Source organism: Chaetodon trifascialis, chromosome 3 (assembly GCF_039877785.1).
Source record: "Chaetodon trifascialis isolate fChaTrf1 chromosome 3, fChaTrf1.hap1, whole genome shotgun sequence".
Taxonomy (NCBI): domain Eukaryota; kingdom Metazoa; phylum Chordata; class Actinopteri; order Chaetodontiformes; family Chaetodontidae; genus Chaetodon; species Chaetodon trifascialis.
This window is the reverse complement of record NC_092058.1, coordinates 6,481,186-6,501,574: the sequence shown is the minus strand read 5'-3', so window position 1 is coordinate 6,501,574 and position 20,389 is coordinate 6,481,186. Positions and strand designations below refer to the sequence as shown.

Genomic DNA, 20,389 nt, shown 5'->3' with positions numbered 1-20,389 from the left:
CGCATTACATTTGCTGCTTGGTAACGCGCAATTATCATCCATGACAACACTGCTTCCTTAGAAATTTCCTGCTATCCTTGTCGTCACAGGTCTAAATCGCCGTCCCCCTGCAACAACCTTGGTCTAATTGCATTTACCTGTTGAAGCAAATCCCATTTGGGAAATTCAACACACATTCTGAATTAATCGTCCTCTTTCTCCATTATGGTTTGACACTGATGACACCTCTGGTTTACTCCACGTAAATGGAAAGACAAATCAATTAACATAAAGATCATTTCTAAGCAGACAGGCACTAATGTTAGAATTGCAGACGCAAAATAAAGAAATAAATTTACATGGATAAAGGCTAATAATGTTTATGAACATGTCACATTTATCCATTTGTGGACACAACTAATGAAGATTCTCCAAAGGTCAGGCTGAGTTTAACGAGATATTCTCTAAAACTGTAACCAAGAAAGGCTTATGGGCAAAGCAACAGCTTGTTATTGTGAAAGGATTACAAAGCAGATGAAAAGATTAAACAAGGGCTCAATGTATGGAGGGATGGAGAATGTCAAATTTCTTAAAATAAAATCAGATGTTTAAGGACATGCAGCTGAATATGCTTTAAAACGACGCGACGGCATCATAAATAAATGCCCTCTTTATTTCAGATTTTTCCAGATTCGCTTGATCGTCATTTCTTCTCACTATAGGAAGTGACATCACATGTTGACAGCATGGTTCAGGCACGCCTCCCTGGAAATAAGGAGAGGGGAGAGGGCATGAGATAGACCGTGGTAGATTCGGAGGCAGACATTGGATTGGCATGGCTGTGTGCAGCTCAGCACTGCGACCTACGCGCACGAGGCTGCTGCCTGGACGTTTGGATCCTCTCTGCACGGCAACACAGCTTTGATCCGGAGCTGGACGGCACGACACTGAGCCGTGCTGTGCTTTTTCACAGCATGTTGCAGGGCAGTGGGAGATAGAGAGGGAATAATAAGGGGGGACAACCTCACCGCACACTTGAGCGATGTTCCGTGAGCTTCTGTCTCTCTCGTTTCACACCGTCAGGCTTTTCCACACAGGGACCCGGGACTAATGGAGGGATGCAATGATGTTACTCTTTGCTTGTCATGCGTGAATCACAGCTTCATATATCCTTTTGTGTCAGAGACCTTATTGTCTTTGTCTGTCACTGCCGCCAGATCAACTGTGGGGTAGCGTGGCGGACAGAGCTCCCTCCTCAACCCCCCTCTCCCTCGTCTGTGCCCCCGGCATCTCTTCACTCCCAGCTCGCTCGTGTCTATTTACCTCTCTTAAGCTACCCTCCCCTCTCTGTTCAGCTCCGTCTTTCTTGCTCTCCCGCTCCCCTCTGCTTACTATCTCCCTCTCTTTGCTCCTTCAAAGCAGGCGGGCTGCTGCTCTATGCGAGCAGCTTGCTACATGATCTCCTGGAAACCAGTTTTCGCCGCTGCTCTGCCACCTCGCAGTTCCTGAGCCCTCTCAGATTTCCGTCTCATCCACGGCACGATGCTCTTTCACGAGGACTGATCCCCGTCCGCCCCCTCTCACTTTCCCCTTTCCCTCCCTTGTCCTGATCTCCTGCCCTCTGACCCTCACCCTCTTGTTCTCTACCCCCACCCGCCCACTCCTATTTGCCCTCATCCTGAGCCTCTTTCCCCCATAATTCATTTCACCCCCTTGACCATGTTGCCATGTGTCTGCTGGCTCCAACTTATCCTCATCTTGCTGTCCTCTGTCTTATGGACCCTGGGGGAAAACTGCCCAGCAACCTGCCTGTGCCCAGATCCTCACACTGTGGACTGCAGCGGCCGCGGGCTGACCCGTCTACCCGATGAGATCCCCCTGGATGTGCGCAGGCTTTTGCTGGCTGACAACTGGATACCCCGCATCCCCTCGGACTTCCTGGTTCTGTACAGTGACTTGGTCTACCTGGACCTGCGGAACAACTCCCTCTCCCACATAGAACCGGGGACCCTCAGCACCACTTCCAGGCTGGTCTTCCTGGACCTGGGCAGCAACAATCTGACTGAAATCCCCAAGGGGACGTTTGGGGACTCCCGGAGCCTGATCAAACTGCGGTTGGGCAACAACCCGTACCTGAGCATGGTGAATGAGGAGGCTTTCCTGGGCCTCACCTCTCTGAGAGAACTGGAACTGGAGCGTAATGCACTGTCCACCCTAAAGGTGGGGGCGCTGAGTCAGTTGCCCTCCCTGCGGGTGGTGCGGCTGGAGGGCAACCCCTGGGTGTGCAACTGCAACTTTGCCAACCTGTTCACATGGCTGATGGAGAACAGCCACAAGCTTCCAAACGGTGAGTAGCGACATCAGAAGCGTTTGCTCTCCATGTGTTTGACCCAAATAAAGCGTATCTGAGCACAACATACAACAGTATCATGGCTAATCCATTGCCATAACACTGCTCTGGTCTATTTATGTTTTCCCTGTAGGAGAGGGAACCCTCCTCCCTCTCCCTTGTTCTAATTTTATCTCTTTCTTCCTCCACTCCCATAATGTGTGAGGCTGAGCATGTAACATAACACAATAGCTCTTGTTTGAAAGCCAAAACTACAAGGATGCTTTGTTTTCATATTTCATTTCCAAATTCAAATTAAGACACCAACTCAAAATGCGGCGTTGTCCAACGTGGAAAAAGAAACCAAACGACTCACGTTGAGATTTTCAGCTCGCAGTTCCAAATTTCACCATGCATATAAACTGTATTGACCTCTATCCTGCGTGGACGTCGAATCGATCAATTTTGCAGCTTATATTTATATAATATTTATGTAATACTTGCCATTTGGTGGACACTGTAATTCAGCAATATTATCAATGATTTTCTTCCTACTTTTCTTCCTACTTCAGTGAAGATCAAAACCCTTCTCCTGTTCCCGTGTTTATCGCTCTATCCATGTGAATTTTTAGGCCAATACTACAGAGTCTGTCTGCCACTGTGATTCAGCCTGGAGGATTGAGTTAGATAACAGAGTTTGGAGTTTTGGTGTATTTGAGCGTGCAAGGCAATGTGAATGTGTGCATGCATATCTGAGGAACAACACAAGACAAAGGGGATCACAGTGTCCCTTTTTGAAGTATTTCACTGTGGGTAAGATCCGCTTACAAGGGGCTGATTGGTCTCAGCGTCCAAAGCTGCTGGATTCTAGGTTGCAAATCATGTCCTGGATAAAACTCAAACCCTCACATTTGTTCAAATCTGTGCAAATATTAATTTTCAAGAAGACTGCAAAGATCTAGAATACCTATCAAACGCCTTTTATTCCTAGACAAATCATCATAATTATGCTTTGTTCGGAGGGAACCATCAATGTTTTTACTGAAGGTCAGCCATATTACTCCCGACAAAGGACACAGACAACAGTTATCTCCTCGGTTCAAGCCAGCACGTGGGAGCCGAGGAGGCAAAAATAAACACATCTGCCAGTTCAGCCACACATGACTCGTAACTCGTGCTGTTATTATGTTCAGATCAGAGTGTGGATTTGACGCATTACATGATTTTGCCCATGCACGCACGAGGTGTATTTGAAAAACATAATTCAGTTCAGATACGGGGTGTTATGTATACAGGTGTGCAGATAAGGAGTGGGAACATTTATTCCTGTCACTGTTCCAAGGTTGTTTGGGGTGTGAAACATTGACCTGTTTATACAAAGAACAGGTTTTTGTCCAAAGGATGAAAAGCAGTGGCCCAAATCCTCTGAGTCAAGATATTATTTCTGTGTGAGAAAGGACTACAGATTATCAGATCATCAGCCTAACTTCATGAAACTTAAGCATGTGGATATCATGATGTTTGATATAGTAATTATGCAAACAGTTTCATAACATGATCATTCTTCTATTTCCAAATGAAAATGAAAGGCTTGCTCAAATCTCAGTGATGATCTGGCAAAAGCTTCATCTCAGCTCCCCCCAAAAAACTGTGTGGCTGTTGCAAACTGCTGACTACTCACAAAAGCACACTCCTTATATACATTTAGGCCACGGTGTACTCTGCTATTGATACTGCTTCGCTTTCCTCTCTGGTCTTTCTGCATTTGCCCCCAAAAACAGACAGGTTTGGACCTGTGGGAAAGCAAAGCTGATAAACTGGCGAGAAAAACCTTGATTCCCTCTTGAAAGAGGCAGCAAATGCATTAATCACAGGTTCTAAGTGTCGTCAACTGCAAGGCATAATGAATTGCATTAGTGGAGCTGGCCAGGCAGACATCAACAACAAAGCAGGAGCCAAAGGCCCAGCCAAGCTGCTGGCAAGGCTGCCAACTGGCCCCAGTGTATACACACACACTCAAATTGAGTTAGTAATGCGTATCTCACATCATATGCAGCTCTTACATCCCCATCAGTGAGTATTTGCTTCATGACCCGAAGGACAAGTCCAGCGGCTTACAGAGATCACACACACACACACATATATGCTTGTTTTCATTGGATGTCTAAAGTGGCTCACATTATGTACTATTTTATTTTTGGCCAATAAAAGGTGTCTGGACTCTGGAATGCTAATAATGCCGGAGGAAAGAAAGACATAGTTTTTCTGCAAAGGAATATTTCTTGAAAGTTGAAAGTGATTATTTTTCATCTTCTCCTCCAAAGGAACACAAATTAGTTCTGCAACAGGCCAGAGAGGACAAAAAGATTCTTCACTGAACTAAAAATATCCTCTTCGACAAGTTTTTTTTTTTTTTTTTTGTCTTCCTCTGTGTTTAATTTGTAGAAGACTTGCTTTATTTTTCTTACAATAAGACCTCAAAGTGCAGCACAGCTAGCTAATACTATTGGGAAGTGCATGTTTTTGCTTATATTTGTAGCTATATAACATCTTAATCTGTTTTAAAAGGACAACCTGTCAACAGCAGAAGTGTATACTGATTTACTGAGTTTTAGACCAGATTATCAAAATCTGAGTTTTACCCACACAACCTCTGAACCACCAGTTTTGTTTAATATTTCCTGTAGATGCTCCTCTGCTATGAGCTCCAGCTCTGCAGGAAAACATGCAGCGTTAAACAGACTATTGAACAAACAAAGTAGCATTGAGGATTACAGTGGGCTGGATTTACAAACATGGCCATTTCACACATGCAGGCATCCACTGCCAGACCTAATTAACATAATGACAGCTCTCGATCACGGAAAAATGCGATGACCTATTCCCTGGAACGCTGTGTTGGAAGTGGCTGCACGATAACAGATGGACACTCATTAGTGAATGAGGCTGACTTGATAAGCTTTTCAATATGTATCAGCTCGAACAACCGTCATCGCTGTGGGTGTTTAAACTTAATATCACATACATCATTAAGGAAAATCAATTACAAAGACAGAGATGGCTAAACTGTACATCAGTGTGCTTTTCCCATCCGCGTGGGTGTTGCATCCTCTTGTCTGTTTCATCATACAACAACGAAGTAACAGAGCCAAAAAAAATGGATGTTTAAATTTCAGATGAGCCTGACCTCTTAAAACCAGCCGCTGCACTGATTTTCAAAACACATAAAGGTTAAAGCCTCCACAATATTCCCTGTATCCAAATTCCCCACTTCATACTCGTTCTGATGCTTATTCTGTGTGCAGTGTGCTCAAACTGACAAACACATTAAGCTAAAGCAAAGCAGGAAATCTGCCTGATTATTGAGTGAGGGGTTTATTTACATTTCTGTTGAAAGAACAGCAGAAAGTACAGAAAGAGTGTGAATAATGGTGAGAAGCTCCAGAAACTGTTTAGAAAACAAATATAAAATCTTTGCAGTAGTGGCACCATTTGATTAATGTCAGTCATCCTTTATCATTTCCCGTTAGCACACAATAATTCATTTCCTCTATATTATGTGCAAAAAAAAAAGGTTTATTAGAAAGAAAACTCAGGGGCTATTTGCTCTGTCAAGCTTTTGGTTTTACCTTTAAACTCTGGGCTGAGTTCAGGCGTTGAGAAGCAGCTCATCAGTTAAAAGCAGGTGTGTCTGTAGATTCCTCGGTAGCATGAATTAGGCTGACGGCGGTTTATTGATTGAACATCCGCACATATCATCAGCATTTAGCAGCCATGGCATTCAGAAAACTTTACTGATCAGAAAGTAATTTAAAACACTGTTAATAAAACATGACAAAACGGTCATGCTATTTTCATAAGATATGTCATCCTGAGACATCCACGGTTCCCTCTGTGATGGCCTGCATAATGCAGCAGCTGTGGAGCCCGTGCTGTAAGCCCAATTCCCTTTCCATTTTTCACATCTTGATTTCCCCTGTGATTTCAAGTTCACGAAGCAGCACACTTTTTTTTTTGTTTGCATAACTTTGATTACTGCAGGTCAGCATGATGAGTGGGTGGAAGGATTTTAACATTCTGGGGGGGTTTTTGAGGACAGAAAAAGAATAAAAAACGGATCTCTTTCCACATGGCTGTGTTTTGTCTCCTACGTGCAGCATTCAGCCAAGTACTCATTCTGAGCTGCAAACAGTCAGACAGATATGCATGAAACTGTCTGCATCTTTTGTTTTTTGGTGCCATTTGTAAGGTTTTTAGCCACCAATCAGGCTCTTAAATGTTTTAATGGAGGGATGAGTGTAAACATGATCCACTGCTGTCTCCAGTGCTCTTGGGTTAAGGATGAACAAAGGCCATGTATAATTCAGAGTGACACAGTTCTACGGCGCATTGGCCAGGGTAATTGGAGCCAGAGCTGCCTACAGGGCAGGAGAGGCCAACTCCCATGAGAGATTGAGGCCGAAGCCCATCGTGGCATTGCTATCAACACTAGTCATGACCTGAACGGTTTCACTACAAAGTAGCAGTTCATGTGACAGGGTCAAAGTCTGAATTTTCCTTCGCAGCCTATCAAGTTGCTCCCATGAGACTCGTTACCGCGGCGCACAAGCAGCCCTGAAGCCACTGACCAGCACGACACAGCACGCACATGATGCCACACCGCCCCACATGGCATGACTTGCTATCTTTACTACTCGCGGATATGTGATGAGAAAATATCCACTTCATTAGCACAGGCTGCCAGCTTCTTATATCTTGGCCTAATTTAATGTTTATTTAAAGTTTGGGACGTGAGAGAGAGCGAGAGAGTGCTGGCGAGAGAGATGGGGAGCAGAGTGTGAAAAGGTGGACAGAATTACACAGTGCGATGGCATCAGCTGCTGCACGTACAGGAGCAGAGAGGGATAATCTGCCAGTGTCAGAAATAAAAGGTGAAAAGCCAAAAGCTTTATTTCAGCAGCAGCATGCAGCCTCGTGCATGATGGCTGCTTTCCCGTCCGCCTGTGTGTGTGTTCGAGTGTGGAGCATAAATCGCTAAGAACCGCGTGTTTAGCAGTTCAGGATTATAACAAATAGTGACAGTAGACAAACTGCTTTTTATGATGACGAAAAAGTGAAAAGACGTCTACTAGCATTCGCAGTATTCACATCTGAGCTGAGATCTCTTGTATTCGGGAACGGGCTGATTTCTCTGTCTGAATTTGTGCTTTTGTGATGAGACATTTTGAGTATGGCACAGTGATGTCAGTGAGTCTCCATGCAGAAGGAATCCCCTCCTGAATGATTCACCCTCACCCCACTGTCACATGAGCGCTTGTCATTTTGTGCATTCATAACACACACTCTACACTCGCTCCAACTCCCACTCTTCTTGTACGAGTCTCTCACCATTTTTCCTCCAGGTTTCCCCCAGACTCTTCCTGTGATCACAACTGAATAATTCTCCAATCTCTCCGCAATTATGCCTGCCTGGTTCTTTTTACATCTATTGAGTATTGGACTTGAGAGGCACATCCATCTCATTTAATAAAGTAGAGAGGGGACCGTTTTGTGAGTCATTATCGCAACTGGATTATTTAGGCCGGCTGTCTAGACGCTAGTGGTTTGGGAACAAGACTTTAGCATGAACGCCAACTCCTGCAGGAGTCTGCAGATGTAGATTGTGGCGATCTTGCCTTTGCTAGTGGTGCAGAGATCAATCTGGACAGACAGTGTGGTGTTGAAGGAGGGAGGAGAAACAAGCCTCCAATATCAGTCTGTCACAGCCAGGTAGATCAATCACGGCCGAGATGGCCGATCCCCTATCCCCTCGGCTGGCTGTAATCCTAAATGTAATCCATCAACTGTCCGCGCCAGGAACGTAACATAGCTGTGTGGCCCGACAGCTGATAGCGTAATGGCATGATTTGTGTTAGATGATTGTACGGTAGCCTCTCCAGCCACTCTTTTTGGGGTTATAGTGGTGTTTGGGATCATTTATGAACTCCAGAAATTGTGCTGTGTCAGGTTACTTATTTCTTATTTCTGTTACTTAAGCTGATATTGACCCTCTGTACGTGCAGCTTTCAGTAAAAATTGTCTCGATTAGTCATTTTGTCCACTGAGATACTCGCTGAGCACAGCGTTAGAAAATCCTTTTATATATTGCTATATGCTTGTATTTATGTATCAAGATATCTTTGCCATAATAAATGGGATGGGGTATAAATTAAATTCAGTTTTCATTATTGTTTTAGGTGAATAGATTCAGACAAGCAACAAACAAAATAGTTTCTCTCCCACACCTACCTATACTGTAGATTACTGTAAAATCTCTTTGTATGACTATGTCTCTTTTAATTTTGCTCATTTTAAAGTATCTCTGTATCACGTTGGTCAACATGAATGTTCAAAACTTGTTCATGAAAATGTTCGTAAAAAGCTTCAAATATAACACACATAGTCTGAATGTACGCAGCTGACGGATAAGTCCTCTGAATAGAAGGCTGCCTGACAAAATAGCTCAGTCAGTTCAGCTAAATGTGCAGGAGCCTGACCGTGCAATGCTCTCCAAGTCACAGTGGGAATTTTAAACTGGATCCGGAGAGCCTCTTTGACCTAGTGAGTAGTCTTGCGACAGTATCCAGGATTGCCTGCAGATGATCAAACGCATCAAGTGAGGACAGAAGTGTGTTACAGTAGTCTATGAGGAGATGAGATAAAGGCATGAATAACCATCTCTAGTTCAGCAGTTCTCAGTTTACTTAGATTTCTTACATAGAAGAAAACAAAGCTGCTCAACATGCATGTAGAATGACGAGGACTGAGGAGATATTACCCCTAAATTAACTGGATGGAGTGTTCAGCAAAGGCAAGCAAGTGTTTAAAACAGATATCATCTGCAAATAAATGCTAAGCAACATAAAATCTGTTTAAGAGCTGTCCCAAAGGCAAATATAGAGAATTAAAGGACCCCCAGAACTGAGCCCTGTGGGACCCCACAAGACAGCGGAGACACAAGGTCTCCAACAGAGTTTATATTGGTGAGACTGGATTGAAATGCCATGCCTGATATGCTCTCCCAATCACATAACCTCTCAATCAGGATAAGATGATCAACTGTGCCAAAAGCAGAGCTGTGGTCAGGAAGTGCTAACACAGAGGACGTTTGAATATCATTACAGACTCTCAGAAAAGCCGCCTCAGTAGGGTGCTGTTTCCCAAACCCTGACTGAAACCTATGATACCAGCAAACAGAGAATAGGTCCTTTTTAATCAGCTGAGTTGATTTTAACCTCATAATAGATTTTGCTGCAGTTACATTGCCACTGGTTTGTTGACAGTCTGGTAGTTTCCTTGGCTAAGTGGATTAGTGTCAGAAATATCATGAGAACTTGGCATAAGCTTTCTCAAAGCTGTTGGAGTTTTTAAGCTGTTCTGGGTTCAATTTTTGTTTGACATAAAGCAGCTCATAACAAATTAGCGCTCCCATAGCTCATACTCAGGTTTCAGTTTCCGACCTCTCATCTGAGGTCACATTCACTAACACCCCATGTACACCTGGAATTTAAAGGGGATCGTATTCCTATAAGTTATCCGGATAAGAAACCACATGGTCTTGCCTCTGCGTTTACACCTGCTATTTTTGATGTGTTCTCGTTTTTCTGGTGGGATCAGATCTGCCTACCTGAACAAAACCTGCGTGTGAGTAATTTGAAGTGTTGGCAAATCAACACCAGACTCCCTTTAAAAAACATAGAATTTTGTAAGTTGCTGACTCAGGGAACACTGTTGTGTCAGTTTGTCATGTTGTACTGCATGTCGCAGGCTACTCTGTGACTAGATAAATTATATGGCTTGTTAACAGCAGATCAGCTGCACAGATGAGTACAAGGCACACTGTGGCACTGTTATTTGTCACTGTATATCATTCATTTTCCACCCATATTGCAATAATATTTCATGCAGTTCTGCTGGATAAATCATCTTTTGGTGCTTTTCTGGCACAGAATGGACATAATCAGTCATTCTTTTTCAGCCTTCTTGCTTGATTGCTGTTTAAACTGAACAACAATCTACATTATGTGTAAGCGTTTTTTGATTACAACATATGTACACCTTGCATTTACATCCATTTTTCCTCATGCCGATAACATGTCTGGTTACATTGCGTTTTTATACCAGATGTAAATGGGATCTCAGTCTGGACAGTGAAAGATTTTTTTGTCGCAGACAAGCTTGTAATGCTGACAAACTGTAATCATGGTTCTTGTTCCAGAAGATTCCTCTTTTGGCCAAATGCCACAGCTGTTCAGTAATTATCCCTGTACAGTAATAAATCTGCGTGCCCTATTGTGTAATTTTAGTTTTTAATTGCAGCAGTGTCGCTCCAGCGGAAAGCCATTAGAGTATCTCTCCTCAAATCCTGTGTATTTTGTTGTAGGGCACATACAGCTTCTGTTTGTATTAAAATAAATGACAAATATAGGAATATATACATTTCAGGCACCTAAAGTGCAGCTTTTGGTATTGTGTTGTGTGCTCATCTATAGACTATGAAAATTGTAGAAGGATTACCAATAAAAAGATTCAGACCTGGTTTCTGTATCCACGATGGAGTCACACAAGCACATGGTGCATGTGGTTTTTTTTTTTGTTTGTTCTTTTTGTAAAGTGCTTTGAGCTGCAACTCTTATTATATCATTATCATTTCAATGAATGTTCACAGAGGGTTTCACAAATGTATTTTGGATTTATATATAAATGACTCTTCCACATAAATGCATTTCTCATGCACATACAAATATTTCTTGTTTTAAATAATTGTGGTGGAACGCACAGATATGTTTTTAGAGGTATTTGATAGTTTTGATAAAAAAAAACACATTTTGATGTTACATTTATATACAAACTGTCAAACCTGCATTTATAAACTGCTTAATTTTTTGGAACTTCATTGCATTTATGCAAATGCTTGCAAAGTCAGTGATGTACCTTTAACACTTGCTAACAAGTTAGCTGTATACTACTGATAGACAACCTAGGATCATCTATTAGCTAGCTAGTTAATGCATTCCTAACTCAAGCATATTTAATGTTGGGTGACAGGAGAGTTATTGCGTAGCTGTGGAGAGCAGCTTCTGTGCAGAGAGTCATCTATATATAAATACATTTGTGAATCCTTCTGTGTGCATTCATTAATGTTGAGACTGATCTGACTCCATAGTCCACCACTGGCCTGTTCACCAGCTCTGCTTTTATCACAATAAATGTAATAATCCCGTAACTCCTGCAGGGGCCATGTGTCCACCAGGATAATTTCGGTCTGAGATGTTATTAATCAGGCATCTAAGGACAGACAAGACCAGGCAAAACTGTCTCAAAGGCAAAGGCCGGGTCTCTGAGGTGGTGGGTTACTTTGTCATGCAATAAGTGCATCATGAATATAAATATGATCCATTTATCTTTGGCACAAACAGACAGGACAGGCACTCCAATATATTGGATTTTCAGATGCATTCGAAGCTTTCTTTGTCTTCAGTGAGATGTGTAGCAATGACGCTAAAGGTGAATTTTGTGTTATTTATTTAAAGTGCTGTTGAACCATTAATTACAACAAGGTCAGTGCATCCTGTCTGCCTCTTTTTGAATACTCTGTTTGCACGTTTTATTCCTTTCTCTACAGCTCGTGATTCATCATTTGACAGTCAGTCATTTATTGGAAGGGATTTATTTTGCACAAAATCAAAAGTGCATCGGTGGGGTTACCGTACGTGGCAACCGTTAGATTAATTCATTACTAATTTCACAAGACTGTAATATTAGGAAAAAAATAAATAAAAAAATCAGACACTGCATGTTTAGACAGACCAAGGTTCGGCCACTGCTATTCAAAAAAACACTGTGAGAGAAGTTGGACATGATTCTGTAAAAAAACCCCAAACTTTTCTATCAAAGCCCTGCTGAGGTAAACTGTAATTTGGAAGCTGCACTGATGCTTTCAGTGTGAGCCATATGGCTAGTTATGCAACACAACTCTACCACAATATTAGACTTAAAACAAAGAAGTATTTTCAGCTTATTGCTCCCACAGATGACATTAAGCATCGTGCTGTAGTTTGTAAGGCCACAGGTCAGCAGCTCAGTGTTTCCTCCTCAGTCACTCATTTCCCACTCATCCCCTTACATCACATTTTGAGGCACTGAGCCCCCTTTAGTGTCATTTTTCAACATGCAGGGTTGTCTCCCAAATGATATGTAAAGAGCAAAAAAAGTCCACCTGTGGAGGACGTTGGGTGGTTCACCCAGGACACTGGTGTTTGTGTGACAAGTGAGACCAAAAAAAGACTGAATTCTTTCCTAACTCGAGTATGTAAGTAACTTATTTTAAGACGAATCATTTTATGAAACCAAGCGAGCAGCTCTGGTGCCTAATTTTACCAAAGCGCAATCATTTCACAGTGTTAAGCACATGTTTATTATTGTTCTCAGCAAGTTTTATTTTGAAAATCCAACCAGATGTTGGTAACCACACATTGGATATTTATCACTGCTAACTTGACCGCGGATCGCTGAAATGTTGTTACTCAGACTGAGCAGTTCTCTCACATGCATGAGGCAATGAAGTTGTTTTGATCTCTGATTCCCACAACATACGGCAGACATGCCTCTGAATGAATCATGCCAGGAACCAGTGTGCTCTTCTTTGGCTCCACCGGGATTGTTGATATTGGCCCCTAATCACTTTGGAGCCTCACTCTTGATGCTGGGTTTGCGTCTGACTCACTTCATCTGATCCTGATCCAAGGCTACTTGAGTTTTCTGTGGAGCTCGTCCAGCATGCACTTGTGCACGGTTCTTGCAGGCCTGGTTATGGCCTGTGTGTACGCTGTGATGGGAGCAATGCCAGCCATTTCTAAAAATGAACACTAATTAGGATAAAACAAGTTACATACATTAAAGATATGTGAATTATGCTCCCACATGAAATGACCAAAGCTGGACTTTATGACATTTTCATGCAGGAACAATTACATTTAAAGGGTAAGGCTGGTGATATTATTAATGTTCCGTACTGTCAACAAATCTGTAGCCTAAGCCTGATACAGCTTATTTTTTTGTGCCATTAACCTCCATTCTTGTCCAAAGACTATTAAAAGTACATAAATGAGCCACACATTTTACATGAATTAAGTATAAATTAAAGTACTGTACTTTATTTTGGCCTAATCCCACATGCACTACCTTAGTGCTATATGCTGGGGCACGAAATGTGTATTCATTTGCAGCTGAAAATAGACCCCCAACAAATGCACAGTTTCCTCCGGTTCAGTAATGTGTGCTAAAAACTACAATGTCACATATAATGAGTACAATGGCCCCCAGTGACCACCACCACCATCCATCCATCCATTGCAAGCAGTCATCGTCAAAGCTTTTGGTCACATGGACCTTCATTGGAGATGTAAGTCAGAACCTTTTACTACTAGCTTTGAATGCCTTTTACAGGTTAAAAAACAAAAACACGCATTTAAAGTATGTTGGCCTGTAAGCTTGATGTGTGTGTATGTGTGTGTATCTTATGTCCTCTGCTGCTTGAATGTTAAAAGCAATGTCAGAAACTGTATCTTGTATTAAGGGATTAGCGTCACTAAGTTTTATCAAGCCTTTAAAGAGTTCAGTTACAAACCTAATTAATACTGTAGAGTCAATCGGAGGAAAACTGAAACCAATTCCATGTCATCACTAATCCATTATTTCTTTTTTCCGTTGTCACTTAATACGTTTGAAGCTGTTTACTTTACGATTATTTGGACATGTACATCAAGGATTTACATACACAGGCACATTGTTTCATTGTTACTTCATTGCAAATTGAGTTTTTTACTTCAATTCATATTATTCACTCAACTATAATGTCAGACATTAAAGCCTGAATTAATTCACAATCAAAGTAGTTCGATGAATGAATTTAATCACAACGGAAGCTGCTGCATTTGCATCATGACAACGCGTGCTGCACATTGTGCTGACGCTCAAGCAAAAACCCAGAACTGATGTACTGCCAAGTGTGTGCATTTGCATGTGCAGTATCAGTAGAAAGTAGCCACCCACATCGCTAGGCTCCATCTCTACCCACCTAAGCATGCGTCCACATCAATATGTCTAGTTTTTCATACAGCACATGGTCAGTATGAAGGTAGTTACTGGCTGTATGGGTTGTTTGCAGTGCTATGTCCATTATGAAATATGTATCATCCACTGACCCGGAACAGAAGTGATTAATGAGCACTCAGAAGTTAGTAAAGTTGAGTTGTTAAGCGTGTGAATGTGAGCATCCTCTACTGTGGTCAGTGGCCAAACTTTAACATATACTTGTTGAAACTGACCCCAATAATCCAGCGCTGTTCTCATTTGTAATCAGGAGCAGGAGGAGAAGACTCACCAGAAGACTTATATCCTTGAGAGCCGCAGTCCCCGTCCTTTTCCATTTAAAAGATGTCTGAACAATAAACTACGTGGAAGTGACAGAGGCACAGAGAGCAGCACTCACTGATTTATCATGCTATCTTGAGATGAGCTTGGTCAAGGTGCCCATGTCTCAGACAGTGCCCTTTACCGATGCATCAGTACATTTTTGAGATGTACCCAGGAAGTCATATTTAATGAGGAAGGATATTCTTAGAGGTTTGCCTTGTGCAGCTGGCAGCTGAAATTAAAATGATTTAAATGGATGCTTATTACATTCTCCAAACCGAAGTACAAAAGATCCAAACAAATTTATCTTGTTGTCAGAGGCAAAGCGATGGGCTAAAATCCAGAGCAGCTTACACTGCACTGCAGACGCAGTACAAGTGAATAATTTCAAATGTTCTCTACAGCATATAGTAGGTATATAGTTAACAGTAGATAATAGTATCACTGTGCTTCACAGTTTCTTAGTATTTCGACTTTGTTCCCACGCTGAACCTGCAGTCCTGTGGGTGGGTGTACTGTATAAACAGAGCAACTTCAACTCATAAGTGAAGACTGCTGATTGACCTTACAGTTATTAAATCAGCTGAAAAAAAGGCGCTGCTCTGTTGAATTCAGATCTGTTGCAGCACCATCTGAATTAAATACTTGCGTACAAGCGGGACACCTCGAGGTGTGTACTCGATCTGTGATAACTTCAGGCGTGGGCTGTGTGAGCTGTGGGTCTAATTTAGAGACCTACATCACCTTAAACCTTAAATCTTTGCAGAATCGATTAAATAATAAATGAGTTCTTTCTTTTGTGCGGTGTGTATCCGGTAGAGCTGTTCTGCCTGCTTGTTCTTCTCAATGACGTAGTTTCTGAGTGGCTGCCATGTGAATACATTTGTCTAAAAGTCCATAAATATGACATTAATCAGAGCAAGTCCGGTTCTGTAGTCCAGTATATCAGTCTAATCTTATTTCCTGTTTCAATGCAGGGGTGGAAGGCATGGAGTGCTCCCTCCCCATGGACGGCAGACGCGTGTCCCTGACCCAGCTCTCAAAGGACAGCTTCCGTGAGTGCCAGGCCACCCTGACTCTAACAGACCTGCTCATCATCATTTTCTCTGGCATCTCAGTGTCTGTGGTGGCCATCATGACAAGCTTCTTCCTGGCTTCAACTGTTCATTGCTTCCAGCGCTGGAGTAAAGGCACCAAAGGGGATGATGAGGAGAGTGAGGAGTGAGGGGGATTTACTTTTTAAGGGCCCGTCTGGTCCTGGTTCTTCAAACAATGAGAGGACACCGCAGACAGTGTGTGATTCATGTGACAAGTTTCATGCTGCTTCCAGGACTCTAGGATCTAACCCCAGTATGGTTGCAGTTGTTTTCTTTGCACACGGACATCTGAAATATGGTAAAGAAGGACATTCCCAAGGAACGAGCCAAAGTCCAGTAAAAATTAGCGAGTGCCCTGCTCCACTCACAAAATGATATTATAGAGCTCGTATTTTTGGCTGTACGAGAGCCGAGTCATCTTTTATGGCTACTGGCTCTTGGCTCGATGCTAAAGGCCTACACAAATAAAGCGAGGTTCACGCCTTTATAATGAGAGAGAAAATATAAAAAAGATAAGACGTGTTGCTGCAGTGCTGTCACGTTCTTAGACAGGCTGATAAATTCTCAACACTTCGGACATGCAACACTGGTCTGAAACCTGTAAAGCGACATTAAAGGTACCACAAACTTTTAGATGATTTCATTGGGGGTTTATCTGTGCAGGGGAGAATGCTTGACCCCATTGGAAAAAAAGGATGTCATACTGACCAATGACCTCAGTATTTAACTGCCTATAACATGATATGCTGGCATATCCTGCCATTTACAATGTCTTTTTTGGACAGCCTCACTCAATAACATTCAAAAGTGGTTGACAAGCACCGGAGAACGCAAATACTGGTGTTCCTTCTGCATGTAAAATGAGACAGAGGTGTCAGTCGAACAGGTAGGATTTGGACAATGGCGGCATGTTATGTAGCTGATGTAGGCTGCAAGTTTCCAGTGGGTCTACACATTCTTTCAGAAGTATATTCATCATATAATCACAAATTTATGTACAAAAGAAAGCATTGTACAGTAAAACAAACATAAATCAAGAGGATGTACTGTACTGTATGTACCTTAGATTGATACCTGTGAACTGTGTAGAATGATATAGGAAGATATCTAAAATAAACAGTATAACCTTGAAAATCATGGCGAATACGGTATTAAAATAGAGTCTATGTAGAACTATTGTGTCAAATAATGCACTTTATATGGTGAACCTAATTTTGGTAAGCCCCTAATTACACTCTGTAGACTGATTTTGTCTTCATCTGCCAAAGATTAGGTTTAGGTGAAGGAGAGATTGCGTCTAAGGACTCTGTCGAGGATGATGTGTTATTTAGTGAGGTAGGGGTAGCTCCTTAACAGAAGGCAGCACTATAGCCAAATCACACTCTGTATACACATGTTGTACTCAGTCGAACAGTTACGGTCTCCAAAGATTCACATTTTCTCCCAGTCTTGAACCAGCTGTCTTACTTTGCTTCACACATGGCAGTTTTTAACCTCTATTTTACTTCAGAACGAAGAGTTATTTACTGTATGAGGGTGGTGGGCAAGAGGTTTGTCTCTTGAGGTATATGAATAGATGATATTTGATGGGTATATCACAAACTCTTCTTCTGCTTTCACGAAAGATCTTCCAGTATCTTGTAGTAAAGCTGTTGATTTGAAGTCTCATATCAAAACTCTTACTGTATCAACAGCATCTGCAAGAGTGGCAGTACAGTACAATCTAAACGAAATAAAGCAGTGCCCTCAGTACTATGGGTTTCTGTTTGTTATTTGCATCCTGTATAGTTATGTCCTCCTAAATTGGGAATGCTCAAAGCTGGACTCCTTGTATTTTTTCCCCCAAAGCTAAGGTATGTTGCATTGCTTCTCACTTTCTTGTAAGGCATGAATAATTCAGCGAAATTGAGTTATGAAGCAGAAAGAATGTCAAGCCTCTTAATGCGAAGAAGCAGAGGATAGAAAAAGAGCCATGAGCGAATAGTCATCGTTTCTCTGTGGTTAACAAAAGATAAAAAGGAATTCCGAATGCCTGTGTCCCTTTAGAACAAGTCATAACCCTGAATGTGCAGCGTTGTGAGGCACATTTTGCAGAAATGACAAGAGGTAAATGTGGCCTTATTTATTTTTGTTACTTTTCATCAGTATCAGCATCAGTAAAAGCACAAAGATCTCACAGGAAACTAAAGTGATTCAAGCAGACTCTTTTAAAGGATGTGTCGCATCATATGTTAATACCAGCCTGTATTGTCAAAGTATGTTTTCTTAATGTGTATTGTCACATTTTGTGTAAATGCCCCATCCTCATAAACGGTGTAAGATTTGTGCTGTATGGACACCGTGTATTTACCAGAACACTGAGGACAAACATCCATTGGAAATTAATATCTATCTAAAACAGCCAATTTGCCTGTCTTTTAATCCCTCCCCTGGACAACAACTGACCAATCACAGCTTAGTAACTGTAACTAGGCACTTCAGCAGGCCTGTCAAGCTTTGGATTTCTCTACATGTTGAAGCAGCATGCATGGAGCTGTCAGCAGAGGGCGCCACCTTTTTTGTGATCCCTGAAAAACCTAAAACATAAGCTCAAACGTGAGGAATTGATTAAACTTTGTCTTTATATACTTTAAGCTGCAAATGTTAGCATGTCCTGCTGACTAGCTTACTATCTTTCAAACCTCCAGCCAAACTTGTGTTAGATACACTACAATTTGCCAAACTTATGGCTTATTCCTCATATCCTCAACTAATTTTCTCTTAAAAAAGGTTTTAAACAGGAACAACAAAGCATAGCCCAAATCTGACTCCTGTACTGCTTGTCCAACTATGTTTTTCTGAAGTTTGCAATTCAAGATTATAGCAAATAACTTTTTAATGCCATGCTATGAGGCTAATCAGCGACACAATGAAATACGCTAGCAATGCTGCTGCCTTGTGTAAGCTACATGTCCTTTTACATGAACATGTAGCTTTAGCCGCAGCTATCAAGTACATTTTTAAGTTCTTTTCACAGGGTTCTCCTTTTAAAATATGTCAGATGGAAACATCAGCTGGAGACAGACTTCTCAGCTCGCTTCAGAAGTTCAAGCGTTAGTTATATTAGCACGCTACACTTGCTGATCATTTTAGCAGAAAAAATTCGCCTTTGTAAGCTAGAAATGAAAGGCCTGCTTTTGTTTACTTCTGTGAGGGATCAACAAAATTGTATTTCAAAAATTGGTCCGAAATTCACTGATAAATATGCTGCCTTTGTCACTGTAAACTAAAAAACGTGCAGTACAAGAATGGAAAGCTTGACAGACATAGCAGCACTAACTAAGGAGGGCGCAGCTTAGCAAAGCATCGATGCTAACATTGGATTAAGTGCAAGTAAGGGAAAAGCCACCGAATTTCATATCTGAAGTCTGCCATTCTTATTTCTTTGGTCAATATTAGTGAACAACACCTTATATTTCTTGTAGCCAGAGTGAAGGTGGGGGGGACATATAGGAACTCAACTCCCAACGAAAGAATAAAAGTGTTTTGAATTTGTCCAGAAGGCGAGTTTCCAATTATTGGCATAGGACGAGCAGGTTCTCATAGCAGGTTCAGAGTACAAAAATAAACATTAATGCTTAATGCCACAAGACAAGCTAAAGTGGATTAGATAGGTCACGAACAGATGAGAAACTGCTTTCTTAACTGATATCTGAAGGTTCAGACCTTAGTCAAGGAATGAGAGGGAGAGTCTTTATACATATCATTATCATTTCCAACTACTGTGTAGTTACTGTATATTAACAAATTATTATGTTAGCTTAGCTGTTAGCTTGAAGCCTATGTTAGCATGACAATTTCCTTTCTCTTACTCATTTTATTAAGTAACAAATATCAGCACATTAGAGCATGCACTGTTCAGTTACCTGCAGTATAAAGTTCAGATTCATGTCTATTTTTCTATTCAACCTTTCAGAATGAAGCATTTATTTACTCTGTCAGTCCCCAAAGTAATTTTTTGGCATTGTGCACCCTGGAAAGCAGAGACACTGGTGGCTGCTTTCGCACAGTTTGTCTTGACATTGCTTAAAATACCAAAATCCATGTTATGTTTTGTCAGATAAATGTCAGAATGGCTCAAATCTAAATTAAATGGCAGAGAAGAGTGTGACGTTGTTGCTGCAGCTGAATGCATTTCCAAATGTCAAACAGACACTGTCAAACAGACCGTATGTGTAGCTGTATATTGATGTTTGGTAAAAAAAAAATAAATTAAAAAAAAAAATCAATAAATAAAATCCCTTTTTTCTGTCCTCTGGTCTGCATTTGTTCAGATTTCATATGTCAGTGTGTAAGTACAGATAAAAAGCAGCACGATCATTTATTATTAATGCAATATATGCCAACAAACATCATGCATCAGTAATGGTAAATAGATTCATTTCATCAAGCCTTGGAACAGTGGAAATGTGACTGTAAGCAAAGTGATACCTACCGCAAAGTGTTAATAATGACAATAACAATGGTTAACCTCTTCTCACCTGCGGGA

The 20,389-nt window shown here is 41.5% G+C and overlaps 1 protein-coding gene across 1 annotated transcript; it reads left to right on the top strand.

Moving 5' to 3' along the window:
• The first annotated feature begins 755 nt into the window (after positions 1-755).
• Positions 756-17,613, top strand: LOC139329099 (leucine-rich repeat-containing protein 38). Its single transcript, XM_070959239.1, has 2 exons — positions 756-2,326; positions 15,742-17,613. Exons 1-2 carry the CDS (start codon positions 1,699-1,701, stop codon positions 15,987-15,989), a joined length of 876 nt encoding a protein of 291 aa, XP_070815340.1. The 5' UTR covers positions 756-1,698; the 3' UTR covers positions 15,990-17,613.
• The last annotated feature ends 2,776 nt before the right edge of the window (positions 17,614-20,389 follow it).